The 18,889-nt window shown below is 42.9% G+C and overlaps 1 protein-coding gene across 1 annotated transcript; it reads left to right on the top strand.

The window, feature by feature from the left end:
• The first annotated feature begins 2,009 nt into the window (after positions 1 to 2,009).
• On the top strand, positions 2,010 to 12,480 carry tgfb1a (transforming growth factor, beta 1a). The gene is made up of 6 exons (XM_079354151.1): positions 2,010 to 4,219; positions 9,234 to 9,518; positions 9,599 to 9,833; positions 9,949 to 10,099; positions 10,999 to 11,109; positions 11,215 to 12,480. The coding sequence occupies exons 1-6, from the start codon at positions 3,889 to 3,891 to the stop codon at positions 11,260 to 11,262; spliced, it is 1,161 nt and encodes a 386-aa protein (XP_079210277.1). The 5' UTR covers positions 2,010 to 3,888; the 3' UTR covers positions 11,263 to 12,480.
• The last annotated feature ends 6,409 nt before the right edge of the window (positions 12,481 to 18,889 follow it).

The raw sequence follows: 18,889 nt of genomic DNA, 5'->3' as shown, positions 1-18,889 counted from the left end.
ACACAGTCTCTGATTAGGTCACAATATTGGGAGAGGAAACCAACACTTAAAATAGGCCAAATTTTCACCAAATAATAGGCATTCTGATAAATTCAACCTTTTTAATTTACAACTATTACTAGGTACAGCAGCTATCTAAAAATAGAGGCAAAACGTCAAAGAACATACACACAAGCCTGCCTTTATGCAATGTAAAAAAAAATGCTTGCAAAATGCTGCATAATGATGTTTTTTCTCAAAGCCTAAATAACACTAATGCACTTTTACTTTGAAATGCAGGAATTGAACTAGTCTCGCATTTAAACTTGGTGCACTGATTACAATGCAGTAAAATAGGAACAAACTTATTATTTACCTAAACTTCTGCACACACACCAGTACTAGATCATTAATACATAAACCTCAAGTAAGGCTCCAGCACCCTCACTCCATAGAGCAAAGACTTCATCATCAAGCAGATTGTTAAAAATATCACTGTCACATTTGTAAAGACCAGATTAGATGTGGTGTCATGATTAATAGACTATCTGTTCTCTCAGTTGACTGTCATGTTTTTCTCCAGCACGTCTGGCTCGGAGACTTGGAGCAGTCGGGATCTTCTGCACAATCACACAGAAAATCATTTAGAACATCTGTGTGAATGATGGGAACGGGGACAGCATCGCACTCTAGTGCTCAGAGACACACAGACACCCCGAGGTCCTGGCATGGAAGCCCTTGCGGTGAAAGGTATGAAATACCCCATGGCAGACTTGGTCAAATGTGCTGATTGATAGAGGTCAGTAAGGCAAAGAGGTTCTGTTCATAGTCCCATCATGCATCATGTATGTGGACCAACATTTAAAGATCAGGCCTGTGTGGTTGACAGGAACACTTAGATCAGTGTGTCTTCTGCAGTTTTTTTTTTTTTTTGCTTCACAGATAATTATAGTGTGCTCTTTTACCCTTCTGGCAAGAACATTAACTACATTTCGTTGTTTTGTAGTACTTTGCACAATGACCATAAAGTTGAATCTAATCTAATTTAATCTAATTTTACAGAGAAAGGTTGGCAGTTATATTTGATTGTGCTCCTCTATTCATCTTTGTAAATGCGTAAGCCTTCTTGTGTGTGTCGAGAGAACATCAGTGTAAAGAAAGAAAAAAGACCTTTATTTATAAGGTTCAGGCCAAAGCAACCAAACTGGTTTGTGTTTCATATTTGACCACTAGGTGGCAGTGCACACCCATCAAAGCAACAGACCAACACAACAGGACATCTTACAACAATGTTTGTTGACATTTGAAGCCGCACTATCTCTGATCTCACCCTCTTAACACTAACTGTAATCAGAGAAATAGTGAAGTTGCACCGTGGGAAGAGTGATCTGTAAACTCTCGAATTGAGACATCTTTGTTTCCTCATAATACTGTACATTTTGTAGGGGATTTTAGACTTTATTTCCTCATGATATATGTCATTTATTGCCAGTGTTTGATGAATAGCTCATTCTGCTGAGCTGAATAAAAATATAATAGACTCTCATTGGAAACACATTTGGGAAAAACCTTAAAAACTAGACTTTGCTTTTGCAATTTTCAACGGTGACTTCCCTGTTTATTCATTTTTTGACAGAGACCACATAAAACCGTCACGGGTTTGTTTAAGTTTCGCCTTCCCTTTGAAAATACACAAGCACCCAGACCTGGGACAGTGCACACCACAGTCCAACCTTGTTGTTGGCTCTGCCGCTGTTCTACTTTTAGACCTGCGAGTGTCCCAGTTCTTTTGCCTGGCTGGTCTCCACCTTCACAGCCACCAGGTAAATGTGGCTGTCAGCTTAGTGAGACACTGGTGCCATGCAAAGCTTGTTGACATGTCAGTCATCACAGCCCCCAGAGTCAGCCGGGCCAGAGAGTGTGAGAGCAAGCACGGTGCCTCTAAAGTCAGCTATTCAGCGTGTTTAGCTCCTGGCTTTCTGATGTGGACAGAGGGCAGGCAGCAGAGCTCTGTTAAACAGCAGATGTTTTACACTGAGGCCGTTACCCTCATTTCCTGGGCGGAGAGCTACTCGCTCTATTAGACGAGTAACAGGAACCAGAAAAAAAGAAGGGTTAGAGGGGGAGAGAGAGAGAGAGAGAGAGCGAGTGAGAGCAAGAGAAAAGTTAGCTGAGCTCGGAGCTCTCACAAATCACTTTGTCACCAGCAAGCTCTGACAAGCACCAGGAGAGAAGGAGCGTACAGGGCTGAAAGGGAGGGAGACGGCGAGTTAAATAGAGGTACGAAGAGGGAGTTGTATCAGAAGAGACAACAGAAGGAAGTTGGGAAGGGGCTTCTGAGGGCAAAAACGAGGTGAAACGGATGGATGGATAGAGGGAAGACAGAGGACATAGACTCGACTTCATTCTGATTCACGACACAGCGTGAGCGAAGGACTGTTACTCCTGCTGCTGCTGCTGTTTCTGCTGATGTGTCTGGATGCTACACTCATTTAAAGAGAAGGTGTGTCCAACTTTTTGTTCCAGGGGGACAGTGTTTGACATGAGGTGAATTTAGCTGGGATTTTATCTTCTGACAGCATCCCTCTTGAGCTGTTTTTTTTTTTTTTTGTCTCAGGGCTGATACACAAAGAGAGCATACACTTTCATTTTAATGTGTTTAAGGGTGATGATGATGATGGTTCAGAAAAAAATGAGCTTGACGTGTTGAAAGCTATTTTTCAAAGAGCTGCAGGCGCACACAGATCACATGTTGTTATTGCTAAAAAAAGAGGTAGTCAGAGTGAAGAGCGCTACAAGTTAATCGGATGCTTTCCTGTCGTGGTACATCTCAATCACCTCTTGCATAGAGTTGTCACTGGTGTTAAATAGGCGAGGTTTAAAGACTACATTATACTTCTGATCAGAGCTTGGGCGACTAAAAGCTCCTGAGGGTTTTACTTTCACAGATAGCAGGAGGTCATCTGATCAAACTTCAAAAACAGAGAAATAGGAAGCCCATTTTGTTCCACTTAGCACTCAGGACTTATCATCACAATTTCCTCCTCCTTAAGAGACATTAAAGGGGGAGGGGGGGTCTATTTGACATAACATCCATGTACAAAACAGTCCTGGATGATTAGCGAGGAGACCTCATTGGTGAAGACAGACAGAAAGCGAAGTCAGCTGGAAAGCCTTGGAATCAAATATTAAGCAAGTCGACTCTGCCAACGCTGCTCTTCATTTAGCCAAGTGTTACACACATTTGATCGGCTATTCTCAGGGGGGGGGGGCAAGTAAAGAGAGACTGCCTAGTGAGCAATACAGCTGACACGTGGAGGGAAATATATACATGCTAGAAGCAGGACAGGATATGATTTAATATTGTGGGTGGAGGCTTGAAACCATATCAAACCCAGGTTACTCTGTGGGCACAGAACCAGTTCTGGTTGTTCGTTTGATTCGGAGTGTCTGGTGCTGTTGAGGTCTCCTGAGGGAGCTGTGTGTGTGTGTGTGTGTGTGTGTGTGTGTGCATGTTTAGCTGGCCTCTATTAGCGTTTGACAGCTCCACTCTGGACTCACTTCAGCCTCTGAGACGTCATTGTGTTACCTGTGTTGTTGAGTCAGAGGCTGGCTCATCACTCCGTCTGTCTGCCTACTGGGATTCTCTCCACCTGCCTCACTGCAAAGAGGACACAAGTGTTAGGTGGTTTTCACAGCAGCAGCAGCAGCGACAGCGGCGGCACCAGCAGTCAGGACTCTCCACACTACTCGTATTGTGCTGCTGTGTGTAAACACCTTGCGTCACCAACACCTCTCCACTGAGTGATTCACAGCATCCCCGACCCAGTGCAGGCAGCGAGAGAAAGGTGAGGGAGGATTTGCTAAGAACCAGAGTGTAAAAGAGCTTCACACAGTCAGGTTGGCACCATGAAGCTGGCACTCCTGATGCTGATGGTGGTGTACACAGTGGGCAATGTAAGTGGTATGTCTACATGCAAGACACTGGACCTGGAGATGGTGAAGAAAAAGCGCATCGAGGCCATTCGGAGCCAGATTCTTAGCAAACTGCGTTTGCCGAAAGAGCCTGAGTCGGATCAGGCTGGAGACGAGGAGGAGATACCCAACACCCTAATGTCGCTCTACAACAGCACCAAAGAGATCCTGAGGGAGCAGCAGACTGAGGTCCAGACTGTCATCTCCCCTGAACAGGAGGAGGAGGAGTACTTCGCCAAGGTGGTGCACAAGTTCAACATGACAGGTGAGTACCAGATTACCCAACAAAGTGTCAGTTATGTATTGTTCACACATAGACACCCACTGTTAAAAAGCAAGGCAACGGCTGATTGTTTAACTACAGCGACACTAATCAATTAACTAAGTCAATTAGTTCTGATTTATGCTCTCACAGTTACAGGCACTTCAGACACACACACACACACACACACACACACACACACACACAGATCTTAGCACAGACGCTAAGATCCTGAGATCAACTAATTTATTTCTATTTCAAAGAGTTCTACTTTTTAGATATTTATCGGTTTTACAAGTTGTAACTTATTTTGTTGTTCAAGCAGATACTTCAAATCATCATTATATTGGTAAGCCAAAGTTTAGCATAGGCTACATCCCAATTAAGCATTGGCCTGATAGCTGGAGTCAATTCCAATCTCTCCGTCTATAAATTCCTCCACCATGTGTACCCCCTCTGATGTCCGCCCAACGTCCCTGGGCAACTTGTGGAGTTCAGAGATCACAGGCGTTACTTGTTAACAGAGCCGTGCTTTACATCTGGCCTGATGCTCAGTGTTGCATTCGTGGGATCCATGGCATTTTTACTGCTTTATTAGCGCTGTTTGTTTGGCTAGCTTGCATATGCTGTTTGTTCAGCCAAATGGATTTTGGCTGTTATTGTGCAATGACTCCCAAACTGTTATGATAAACAGATTTTTTTTTTTTGTTTGGAGTTTGGATTGTTGCTCCATTGTTCTCTACATGCCTATACTCCTCACCCTTACAGGCAGGCATCCACACTTTACATCATTTATCCACCACTTCAAAAGAAACATTTGAGTGGATGGACCATGCTGGAGTGTGCAGACCAAAAAAAAAGGAAAAAAAACGAACAAAGAAACTTTCAAAATGAAGACAAGGATTCTGTTTTGTTTACATGAAAACCAAGAAACAGAAGGGAGAAAAAAAAGGGATGAGAGGAGACATGAAATGCACTCTTTCACCCTCTCTCTCTCTCTCTCTCTCTCTCTCTCTCCCTCTCCCTCAGGGATTGGGGGTTTCCTGTAACTTGAGCATTGGGTTCTCCCTTGCGTGTCCTGTCACTTGTTCTCCATCATATCTCTTTCTCTCTGACCTGAGTTTCAGTTTTTATTTTCACCTCCATTCGACCAAGCGTAGGCTTACTTCTGCCTTTGTCTCCTTTCCTCTTCTTGCTTCTCTCCTCACTGGGTTTCCTGAGCTTATTATCAGCGTGCGTGCAGCATGTTTGTGACGGGGCAGCTTGGCAGGAAGGAAGGCAGGCTGATGGCCACTGAGATCTTGAGTGATTCAGGTCCGGTTCAAGCCGTGCCCATGGGGAGCATGTGTTTCCTACCTCTGTTAAATGCCAGAGAAGAGAACCATCCGTAGTCTTAATATTGAGCACAGATCTCTAAACAGACTCACCCTCCACACTCTTAATCGACATTGTCAACATAGGCCTTGAAATGAATGTTTGTACATTTGGCAGAGAAAACATGTTAGGTTTCTGGAGAGTATGTGCTTCTGTAAAAGTTAAAGACACAGATAAACACTGCCCTTAAATAAATAATCCAACTGGATAATAACGTTTAGTTTAATATTCATTAACAATCCCCTGTTTCACTTCAATTTGTGTTCCTGTTTGAATCGCGCTTCCTGACAACAGCCTACAGGGATGCATATTTGTGAGTAGAGCGTTTTTCGACTTTAATAGTTTTTGGCTCCATCATGATAATTGTGTGGTAAATTAGGCTAAATTCCTTCAGCCAGTTAGCAGTTACATCCCGTCCTTGAAATCCACATAAATCCACCTCTTATTTAACATGGTTTTGGTCCAACTGTAATTTAGCTTGTTTACAGAGGAAATACTTTCCTCCACTGGAAGCGAGCCACTTTGCGCCATTCAAGATTGAAATGAGGTGCACTTTTCTGGAGCACTTATTAGCTTTTCAGAGCTGCTACTGAAGGTGAAGTAGGATAGTAACAAGGGCCGGACAGTCAGGGTGAGATGGAGAAACGAGATATCAAGGAGAGGGCTGTGGGAGGGTGGAGCTGAGCATATGAAGGAGGCAGGTAGTTAGCCTGTTGCTGGAATCTGGTTCATCCCACTGGTAATTACAGAGCTGTCTCCCTACCTGTCACAACAGCTGGCCTCAGCTTACCTGATTCAACACACAAATCCCCCCCCACACCCATGTCAGTACACAAGCTGGGGTGCAATCTTTTGCACCTACCTGAAAGGAAAGAGGGAGGCTTTTTTTCGCAACTGAGTATTGAGAGCTCAACTTTGTTCCCTTAAAGCGTTGTCATTTGATCAAACCGGCAGAAATGCCCCCAGAAACAATCCAAGCTGTGCTCACTTGAAAGAAGAAATGAGAACGCTTCTCTGTGATTTAAGTGCTGCTTCTTGGGGAACTGACATGATTTCCTGTTTTGAAAACACTTCACTAACCCTTAACACATTTATCTCACATTACTCAAGCTAGCTCGAGATGAAGACTTTCCGTGCTTGGCGTTGCTCGGTACATGCTAGCCAGTTCACCTCACTTGACATACTGTACACTAGTTGTGATGCTCTGTGTTTCCATTCATGCATTTACAACCAAGTATTTGACTCTGCTTTGGGTGGGGCCAGTAAAATGTCATCTCATTTCCCCTTTACACGCCACACCAGCTCTTTCCAGTTTCAGTTTGGCCTCACTGTAGTGGGTGAAACACTACCTATGCAACAACACAGATGGTCATATTGGTATGTGATACACAAGCAGCAGGGACATGGAGGATCCTGGTACAGCCTAGATCAGCTATGCAGCTCAAGTATGTGAGGCTGGGCTTTAGCTGCTGTTAGAGACTCATTCCTGGACCTGAGAGCGGAGAATCCCGGCTTTGGCAGGCTGAGGCAGAGTAGAAGGTTTGGACCTGGGCCAGACCCAGGATCCATTCATACACATCTCCAATTTCTCTGCACCCCCTGCTCACATCCCTCACAACTGTGAGTTTTATTCATGAGTGCATTCTTCACTTTTCCTCTTTTATTGCGTTTATCCAGTGAAGAGACCCCATTCTGCACCCCCTCTTTGTGTTCATGGTGTTCATTCTACATTTCAGCCCTTCTTATCTTTGCACGTCTTCGTCCGACTTAATCCTTTGAAATGTAGCGCCTTTAGATTTATGGTGTTAAGCCTTCAGTAGCTTGGCTCTGGTTTCTATCAGGCTCTGCAATGCGAATGTTCGCACTCGCTGATATAGGCAGGCTCCGAGAGAAAAGACACAAACATGGGCAGGGATACTGTAAGGACAAAACAAAATGCTCTTTGTGGTCATTTTTTACAGCAGCTGGGCGAGATGGACGTTTGGCTGTCGTTTAGATTATTGAGCAACTCTGCTTATTTTGCAGTTCCATTTAATCACGTGTTTTGAATGTAAAAAGCTGATGAGAAATCTTTAAAGTATATCACTGATAAAGCATGTCATACATATATCAGTATCACATTATAAAAGTATGTGTTGTGTGCACCAAATGTGCGGATACAAAAAATACTTAAAATGAATTCAGAGTGCAGTGTGATGCAAGAAATAAATCCAAACGAGAACTGATTTCTCAACTTTCCTTCCAGTATTTTTTTCATTAAATTGCTCATTTGACCCCATGTCTTGTTCCTTCCTTCTTTTTCAACACATCTACAACGTAATGACGAGAAGCAAACAGATGTGAGAGGCAAAAACAAAAAGTCTTGTTGTGTAGCGAGTGGTCTTTAGAGTAACTTTAGCTGACACAGTGGTGGGATGATCAGTGTCGGTGGTGGGGAGCGTGCCGTTGGGCAGATATGAAGCATAAACAACGCGGTATAGAAATAAAGCGCAGACGTGTCGTCTAAATGTGTAGATCAGACGATCAATAACACACCTAATGCACACAAATGATAAAGCCCTTTACAGATTGCTGCTCCGCAACAGCGCTGTAACCAACTTTCACCGTCATTATGCCCCTGTACTTACTTATTGTATCCATAGCAGCGTAATGTTGGTGTCCCATCTTGTGAATGAGCCTTCATTACTGCGTAATGGGAAGTGCGGTTTGTGGGCCCTCGGCACTAACCTCACACACAGTATGGAGTTGTTTCAGTGCCAATAATGAGTCACAAAAAAACAGAAGGCGATTTACAAATGCCCCAAGATCCACAAATGGGTGTAAGAAGATCCACAAAAATGTTGCATTTGTGGATCTTGGGGCATTTGTAAATCGCCTTCTGCTTGTTTGCAACTTATTGGCACTAAAATAACGCCATATAGTCTGCATTGTATGTGTGTTACTAATTGCTCGTGAGGCGTGTGGAGGTGTAAGTATCCCACATTTAGGCCAAGTGTCCATCTGTACTTCGCTCTGCAAAATTCTTACGTCTGGAGAAAGTCCAGATTGCTAATATTTTCCTTTAGTGCAAAATGTTAATCTTGCGGCGAATCATGGCAACAGATAACGCTCCGCACAATGTGATACCAAAGACTTCATGGTTATCTCTGATCTCTGAACACAACACCACTGTGATATGGTTTATAACCTAAGATCGTGGTCTGCCAACAAAAAGCCCAACAGAGCTCCATGAAAGCATATTCACCAGAGCTCCAACATTTGTCCACAAACAAACACGCTGCCCTTAAAACTGTATACTGGTGAAAAAGAATTTCCCCTCGGGGACAATAAAATAAAAAGTCTAAAAAGTCTAAAGTCTAAAATGGATTACTTAAACCAGAACCTCATCCTCATTAATATGTGATCTTGATTACAAACCTGTAATGTGCTTCTTTTTAACATTTACTGGTTTAAATATTGAGTGAAAAGCTTTGATTAAGGGCCTATTCTTTCTTGGTCTTGTTGAATTTGGTTTGAGGCACCAGATTATTTGACATGCCATCCCAACATCTGTTTATCTATTGAAACATCTGTTTATCTATTGAAACATCTGTTTATCTATTGAGACTGATACTTGCCTGAATTGCCTGTTTTCACCACACAGGTACAAATGGAACAAAAATCGACAAGCAAACCAAAAACATCCCCATGTATTTCAACATCTCTGAGATACGGGAAAGTGTGGGGGATTACCACCTGCTGACCAAGGCGGAGCTGAGGATGCTAATCAAGAAAACAAATATAGCCGATGAACAGAGAGTGGAGTTGTACAAAGGTCTGGGGACCTCGGCTCGCTATCTCGCTTCCCGCTTCGTCACAAACCAGATTAGAGACAAATGGCTGTCCTTCGATGTCACAGAGACCCTGCAGGAGTGGCTTAAAGGAACAGGTAAGATGACCTTTGTTCCATCTGTGATTAAATATTAGACACATTAAGTAAATGCTAAATCATATTTTGTTTTTTACCAGAAAGCGAACATGGGTTTCAACTTCGGGTGTTCTGTGAATGCAGCCAGACTAGCAACGACGTTGGCTTCAATTTTGAAATTTCTGGGACATTGAACGAAAGGGGAGACCAAGGAGTGTTGAAGAAGATGACGCAGCAACCGCCCTACATCTTGACCATGTCCATCCCTCAAAACACAAGCAGCCATCCCACCTCGAGAAAAAAACGCTCCACAGACACAAAGGACACCTGTACAGCGTAAGCAATTACGATCCCATCGCTGTTCAACGTGGCTTTGACACGCGCTGATTTGAAAACCTCTCAGACGTCTCCTTCTACTTGGAAAGCTGATTGCATGTTTTCTCTCCTGCAGCCAGACAGAGACATGCTGCGTGAGGAGCTTGTACATCGACTTCAGGAAAGATTTGGGTTGGAAGTGGATACACAAGCCAACAGGCTATCACGCTAACTACTGCATGGGCTCCTGCACCTACATCTGGAACGCTGAAAACAAATATTCTCAGGTATGGTGCCACACGTCACCACACTGTGCCATCGGTATTAACCTTCTACCTGACAGTATCGTGATTTTCAAAGACTCCCCAAAATAAATGTTGTTGTAAATAATATTGATTGTTTGAGAGTCCCATCGGGAGACTTTTCAGATAAACCCATGAAACATACTTCACTGTAAAACAGTTTGGTTGGGTTTGGACACAGAATGACCTGGAGAGGTTCAACGATTCGGCCTAATATAAAGTAATTTACAGAAGTTACGTAATTTCATGATTTAACCGATCAAAGGAATTCACCACTAGTTTCATTGTCTAATATTTTTATTGCCTATTTCATTTCCCAGTGTGGAGGTTTGTGCATGTGTACTGTATATATCAGCCTATGAGTGTGTCGCATGATTTCACAGAGTGTAAAACCACATTCAAGTAAATCTTCTTCTCATGTTGTTGGAGACCAATACTGACGACATTGCCTCCAGCCTCAGCTGAACTTCCCATTCAGTGATAAGAAGCAAATGCTAGCTGGCTAACACGATGAACTTTACATTTTTAAGAACAACAAGCCGAGTTTATTTATACAGCACATTTCAACAACGAGGCAATTCAAAGTGCTTTGACAAATAATCTCACAAACCAGAAGTGACTACATCGGTTCAGTGGTTAATAAAACTGGCAAAGGTTATGCAACATTTGTTAATTAACTAAGAAATGCTGCAGTCAACAAAAAACGTTAGGGAAAAAAAACCGAAACAAAAACTGTTAAAGAAGCAGCTATGAACTCATTTTTGTCAACAGCAGTATGATAACATAATTTGTTTATCCCTACGGTTCTTGAATTGCTTTGACTCGACTCATGTTCAAGATGAAGTTCTGAGTTTTCATGTTTTCCCTCCAACAATTGTTTACAGATTTTGGCGTTGTATAAACATCACAACCCAGGAGCCTCTGCCCAGCCCTGCTGCGTTCCCCAGGCTCTGGAGCCACTGCCAATCCTCTACTATGTGGGCAGGCAACACAAGGTACCGACACCGCAGCCGAGCGACCTTCAGTCCTCGGTGAAATGTTTTATGTGAAAGCAGCACTTTGAGATGACTCACCCCGTCACTGTTGGTTTTCACTTCCAGGTGGAGCAGCTGTCCAATATGATCGTGAAGTCCTGCAAGTGTAGCTAAACATACGAGGCGCATTATTCTGCCTCCCCTCAAGCATACGCAGACATGGACAAGTTGTGTTTGGGACCACAGAGGGGAGCAAGTGGCAGAGATTAAGAGGACGAGCGTAATGTGGACAAGTCAACGGGATCTGTGCGGCCCATCTTTCCTCTTGCAACTCTGCCGTAAACATGATGAACACACATCAGAACATCAACTTCTTTATATAGATATTGTAGATCATATTTTGTACATAGTTTTCCCATGCAGTAGTAAATATATCTGTCTTTAAATGAATTAATTTATTTAGTGGAGGGACAGATCTGTAAAGAAGTGGTTAAAAAAAAAGGCTCAGTTTGACGTGGAAAATAATTAAAATGATTTATTATGTTGACGATGAAGTGCCAAAGGACTTGAGGAATAAAATGACCTCGATGGAAAAACACTCTTTTTTCAACAGAGGATGAAGGTCGAAGGCATTTTTGTTTGCCATATAATCTTCCTGAAGAGGTCATAGTTAAAGGTGCTTTGTTAAAAGTGGTTGTTGGGGTTTTCCTGGAAGATAATGCCACAGGTGTTTTTGGAGAGAGTAACATCATTAAGGACAGCGTGCAGACGACCGCAGAAGGGACAGTCCAACCCAGGGGGAACTCCGTCTGACTGAGAGCGACGTTTCAAAGGAAACCATCCATCAGTTTGACTTGCTTTGTTTGCTTTTCAAACCACGTGATTTATACAACGCTTTTTTGTCACTTTGTTTGCATTCATAGTTGAATGCATGCTTGTCCTTATGAAACTGCCTGTGCCGTCAAAGCCATGAGTAATATCAGTGTTTGTAAGAGTGATGACGCCATGTTTTCTCCTGCTCAGAATTTACAGCCTGCCTGTTGTCTCGAGGTGCCGAGGGTCAGGGGATGTGGTTGTGGTTAGTTTAAGGGAAGCCATTCAGACTCGATACACACATTTCATATTTCTTTCCTGTTTGCCAAAGTAAATTAGGGTCGTTTTATTGCCTTTTATTCCAGGGCAAGTTTTCACTTTCAGCTGAAGTGTGTTGCTTTTTGCACAACTCAAGAAATAAGTTCAGTTTCTGTTATTTGTTTAAGGACCACAAACATGCTCATTTTTGTCAGTTTATCATATTTTAATGGGGCACCTACCTACCTGTGTTGTGTTGTTGTATTTGCTTTGTAAATATATATTAAAAAAAAAAAGAAATAAACATTAATGTTAAATTATCGCATCAGAGTGGAAGATTTTTCAGCGCCATATAAAAAACACACGAAATGTTTCCACTTGTCAGAGAGCTGTGTTGTGTAGGTGGATGTGTGTGTATTTCACTTGTCAGTGCATGCACGTGTGCGTGTGTTAATTTTAATTACAGCAAAGGGGAGAGAACATTTTGCACAAGGAGCAATAACTGGAACACACCTAGAGTGTTTTGGATATGAATGCACCACCATTTAAACAAGAAGTTCACTTGTGTTTAACATTGAACACTGAATAAAAGGGTTCATTTGTGTATGTGTTACACATGCTAGCATCTTTAATAATCTCAGGGGATGTTTGGTGGCTCGGCTTTAGTATACATACCTTGCAGAAAACAAGCTGAACGAAATTGTGAACAACTTAAAACTGAGTGCAGGTGGATGTAGATTCAAGGCTTCAGTTTATAGCTGATGTGCCATGCATCCACTCCAACTCTTTTTCAATATAAGACAACTCATCTACCTGAAAGTTTCTCGTGAACTCTGCTGCTGATGTTACCCACAGCTTGCACTGCACATATCATGCTAGGTTGGTAAAACAAGGGTGGTTATGCACCTAGCTACTGACTGCCAGTGGAAAAGCTTGGCGTATGCCAGGTGTGTGTGGTCTATTTCTGGGCAGGCGGTGGATTCCTGTTTACTCTGGATGACTTCAGACTGACTGAAGAAGAGCAGCAAGCCCTGCTGGACTTCACCGCTGGCTAAGCAAACGCTATAATTCCCAGACTCAAAAGCGAGCTCTTGGGCACTGTACCTGTTTGCGATGCACTCCATACCAACTTTTTTCATCTATATCTGAGCACCTCGTCCACCCCCACCCTACCAGCCCCACCCCTCTCCCTCAGTACTCAAGGGATTACAGGCAGCTCATGAGGCTGTATTGGAAGTGAGAAGAGCAGGTCCAGACCCGTTGGTAAGTCCCAGACTTAAGGGCAGTGACTCCATGGAAAATTAAACACACATACTATACACATACACATGAAAACACTGAACCCACTGACACACAGGCACAGCTCAAGCACATCAACGTCAAACGCCTTACATAAGCTTTGTGCAAGAAATTGGTATGGGGGATGCTTGTGATGCTAACGAGGGGACGGCGATCTGTGCTATCTTGTTTAAAAGCTGGTCATGTTACCATAGGGTTGAAGTGGAAAGCACAGGAATTTTCCTCCCGTGAGCCAAAACAGACTGAGCCTGTTTAGAGAGAGCTCTCTGATGGCACATAAACAAAGTCAAATGAAACATGATCAACATAATTGTTTCACTTCTCAAAATGATTCAGACTGATCTGCTGCCAGGTCTTGGTTTTTTAATGATGCCAACGCACAATATGTGCTGTTTCATCTTGCCATGCAGGGTGGAATGTTAAAGGTTGTTTTTTATAATAGAAAAAACATTCATTACCAATCTCAAACAAGCAAAACACGTGTTTTTTTTTTTTAATTTTCAGATGAGACAAGATCATTAAAACCTGTTTATAAAAATGCATTCACTTCCACCTGTTTTACTTTCGCTGTAATGACCAAACAGAGTGTGTAAATGTCAAGAGGCTCATAAATCTATCACGGTGTTAATGAAACTGTCCCAGAGGGAAGTCAAACTCAAGTAGGTTTGTCCTTCTAACCAACGTTCATTTCTCAGCAGCTGCTTCCTCTCAAGCCCCCCGGCTTTTTATGGGAATGGAAGAAACTGCTGACACCTCCTGCAGCACACCCCAGAAAATCCTCCATCCATTTCCAAGAGGAAAACAAGGGGTACTTGAGAGGAAAAAAAAAAAAAAAAAAAAAGTGAAGACGAATGCCTGCAGCGTTTCAAGGTCAAGCAGGTGTTCTTTTACAACTAACGCAATCCACGTGCCAAGTATATACGACAGCATGAGTAACAAGAAAATTGTTTCAATTCATCAGAGCGGATAAGTCATTCAGTTTTGACATAATTGGCCCTGTAATTGCATCCATGTGCTGTGCTGAGTCTTTTATCAGCAGCATAAAAAAAAAAAAGCTGTGTTTCATGTGATCCTGCCTCAGACATATTTTTAAAAGGTCACAGTGAAACAGATCATGATAAATGTAAGCCGGTTCACCCAGCCGCTGGTCTAAAAATGCTATTTTGGGTTCTGTCTTATTACAGCATCCATAACATTTGCAATTATACTGTATGTCCACTGATCTTCTTCCACAACTGGTCATTAAAAGTGGAGCCGTAAAGCGTCCTGGAGTAATTCCTGTGGACTCAGAGGGAGCTGACTGTGATAGTAATAACACACTGTGGTGTCCTGCTGCTGCTCAGCTCGGCTTCACAATCACACAGCTGCTCAAAGCCATTGTTGCTGCAGGTGCTGAACCTGTGTTCATACACACACACACACGGACACATCAACAAACTTCCTTCTCATCAACAAACGTCCTTCTCATTTACCCATTTTTATCTCCATTTAATTGCAGACGGGCTGACAGTGACCGAGTGGTTAAACACAGAGGCCACACTCCTTAAAGCGGGCAGCACAGGTTCAAATCCTTTGGCTCCCTCTCCCTGATTTCCCCCAAAAATGGTTTAATGCTTTCATTCAATTTGAACAGAAAACATTTTCTAAAAATATCACTGCAACGTTTACTCCTCCTGAACATCGTCTATTGAAGTCTTTGCAAAGTGATCGTGGACTTAAGTGTGGTGGGCCGTCATGTTGTGTCTTTTGCTGCTTCATGGAAACCCTGTGCTTTTCCTGTCCTCGTGGAAGTAGTTTGTTTGGTGTGTTTGTGTTTGTTTGACATTAATGGACTAAACAGGCTCATTATTTTTGAATTGGAGGGGGAGGCACGTCTAAACCCAGTAAGAAGACGCTTCTAATTTGCTTTTATAAACACAAGTTTTTTTTGTTTTATGGATCCTAATAATCTTTTTTTTTATATATTTAACATACATTAAAATAATTCTGTGTTGCGCTCATCCGAACAGATGCCTTTCAAACAACATACACCTTTAATTAAAAAAGCCAACTTCTTGTTATTAACTTAGTCTGGTTCATACAATGAGAGAATATGGGCTTAGGTGGGTTTCAGGCTGGACTTCTCTCTGCTCTCATTCTTAGAAGTTTTTGAACTTTTTGGCAAGCTACTGAAAACCGAGCGACACGGTGGAGACCCCCTGACCCCCCCTGACCCTCCTGACCCCCCTGAATGACGGCTAAAAAGACGAGGACTCGTCTCGTATGCTGATTTAGCGGGAATTTATTTTTTTCATTTGACAACAGTAACTTAAAGAAACTCTTTAAACACTCTTTAAACACGAGACTCATTTTTGGAGTTTGGTGCAGAAGCTTGAGATTAGACAGAAAACTTTTAGATTTAAAATTGACAGAGCAAAATTATGTATAGGCTCTCGTGTCACTTTGTGATGGATTATGTGACAGTAATGTTTTTCTAGAGGCAGTGAATGAAGGCAGAACTGCTGAATATACAAAAAGCTTTCTGTAATTTGAAAGATTTTTTTCTCCACCTGTCTTGTCTCTTCACCCCGTCCCTCTCACTCCACACCTGCAGTTTAGCCCAAGATGTTTATCACAGTGGGAGTCAGCCGACCATATCTCTTGCTCCGTTTCTTCTTTTCTCTCTCTTCTCCCCTCTCATCGTTTCTTCACCCTTTGCCAGCTCTTTGAAGATGTTTTTTGAGTTGTCACCTGAACCAAACAGGGCGAGAGATAGGGGAAGAAAACAGATGTAGGGGCGAGAATGAAAAGGGGGGAAAACAAAGTGCAAGACCACACACCTCTAATGTCTGCTAAGCATTAATCTGGAGTGTTTTAAGTCTGTGTGATGAAGAACAACTGTGAAAAAACATCATGTTCACTAATTAGAACCATTCATTTTATTTTACAAGAGCTCTTTTTCATGCGCATAACCAGTAGCTAACATCATGGCTTTAAGATATTTAACAAAGAAACTCAAAGCCTCTTCAAAGTGAAAACTACAAAGGGAAAGTATGATAAACCACGAGAGTGTCTGCCTGTGGTTATATAGCATGCTGCGCCCTGACTCACTTGCTGGACCTCGGCAAGTATGAAATGTTTTCTAAAAAAGGAAAGGTACCAATTACATCTCTGGATTGGCTCCTTCTCACGATACCGCCCCTCTGTTTCCTTCCTTCCTTTCTTCTTTCATTCTCTCTCTCCTCTCTTTCTCTGTCTCACTATCTCTCTGCCTGTCCCTGGACACAGAGGGACACATCTGTCCTATAAACAGCGAACATCTCCCTGGGTAATAAACTAGACTCTGGGGTCCAGAAAGACAACACTGACCATGTAGACCCTACACCCAGAGGAGAAGCAGCCCATAAATAGCAGCTTAATCTCACAACCCCAACCGAGGAGCATGGCCCAGTGGGTGATGGGGATGGTGGGAGGAGAGCAGAACTGGTTTCGGTTAACTTAAGGCTCAGTGAAACAACACTTTGGACACACTCGTGAAGTAAACATACACACTGTATAAATCGTGAATAATCTCAGCGACGTCACCCATTACTTTGAGAAACTGACTTTGAAAGCCCAACGATGACATCGCCATAATGAAATTGCTGTGTCATGATACAAAGAGATGGATCTAAACAACGACAACACCCCAGCTGTCAATCAGATTAGCCACACCCCTAACCATGCTAACTCTTACACTGGTGAGTTATAATAACAAAAATCCCACCCTGTACAGTGTGTATCCATGTTTATTTCTGCTGTCAAAAATGGAAATGTTGGAAGTTCCTACTTGGTGGTAACGAGCCTGTGACACAGGGACATGCTTGGAGAGAGGGCTGGACTGAGGCGGTGACCCTCACCGGTGGCTTACACTTAAGTTCAATCACACTCTATTACTCATCTTGCTGCCTCCTTCACACACACACACACACACACACACATGCACACACACACACACACACACACACTGACATTCTGAAGCGGGGGCAAGACTCAAATTAAGAGAGGTGTGACCAAAGTCACAAATCACACACACACTGCGTTAAACTGACAGTGGACAGGAGGAAATATCTTCTCATCCTGAGTATGCACACACAACACACTATCATGAGGTAACTTGACTCTTCTTGTTGGCTAAAAGGGAGGCGAGGGAGGTGTTAGGTTTTGCAGAAATAGCGTGGTATGGAGTCTGTTTCGCGTTAGTCAGCCTTGCTCTGTGGCCTCCTGTGTCAGTGAGGCTCTCAGCTGTATTGATGGGCGTATAAGGGTTATGACAGCAGGGAGAGAGGCTCAGCAGCCAGCTCCTCTGTTGCCTCCACTTAGAGGGACATTAGGTCAGTGTGCCCCCACCCCTCCTTCCTCTCCCCACTGGCTCTGAATTCCCCAATGAACAACACATTCCTCCTTCCCAGTCCCTGTTTATGACACGCCATCCTTTGAAGCAGCATGTGAGTGTTTGTGTACGTGTACGTGCATGGGCGCACATGTGTGTGTGTGAGTATACGTTTGTGTGGAAGCCTCGAGAAACTCAGCCTTGACGAATTCATAAATGCTTTAGCATGACGCTAGGAAAGCAGGAGCGTGCATTTTAGCATGATGTAAGTATTCTGCAGATGGAGCACACCTGAGCAGGTAGGTCGAAGCCACACATCTGTTGGACAGCTGTTGTTTTTTTTTTTTTACATGGCTGCATTGAAAGCAGAAATCTAGGCCAATTGAATTACACCTAGAGAGGGAGAGTGCATAAAAGGAGAAGGGCGGAGGAGAAGGCAATGAGTCACCACCAAACTCGGGATGCGCTCGTTGTGAAGGCAGTGATTGAGAGGGGCAGACTGGGTGTTGAGACGAAGGAAAACAAACGAGTTGCTTCTAATTAAAGCAGCCCTGGAGGAGTGGGTGGGGGTGTTAGGGAGTTGGGGGGTGGCGGAGGTCAAGGCACGCTGAGTCATTCCTTTACACCCATTTCCTGTGATCGGGGCACTTTGGGAGCGGGCAGCAGGATAAAATTATGTGTGTGGTTTAAGCAATCCTCATTTCAATGCACACTCACACGCAACTATATTATGCATGCAAAACAATGAGAACACATTCAAATACAGCCGGTGTTGGAGGGAAGCTTTTTATTGTACAATTACTCATTTAAAGTACAAAATAAGATAGATATAATCAAATGTTTCACGATTCTCGAAACCACAGTTTAATACAACATGGTTCACAACAATATTAAAATTTTACATTATGGAAAAGTCCGAATTTTCTTTTTAAACTTGCTCGTTGAATGCTTCTGCTGTTAATACTCAAGTTGACTTTTTTTAAATGTGGGGGAATTTTGAAGTTAAATCCCTCACTGAATGCAAACCAATAATGGTCATCAAAAGAGGCCAAACACCTTAAAGCTACTTCTGGCTTTTGT

This window comes from Symphodus melops, assembly GCF_947650265.1.
Source record: "Symphodus melops genome assembly, chromosome: 10".
Classification (NCBI taxonomy): Eukaryota; Metazoa; Chordata; class Actinopteri; order Labriformes; family Labridae; genus Symphodus; species Symphodus melops.
The sequence above is the reverse complement of the archived record's forward strand: the minus strand, read 5'-3'. Positions and strand labels throughout refer to the sequence as shown.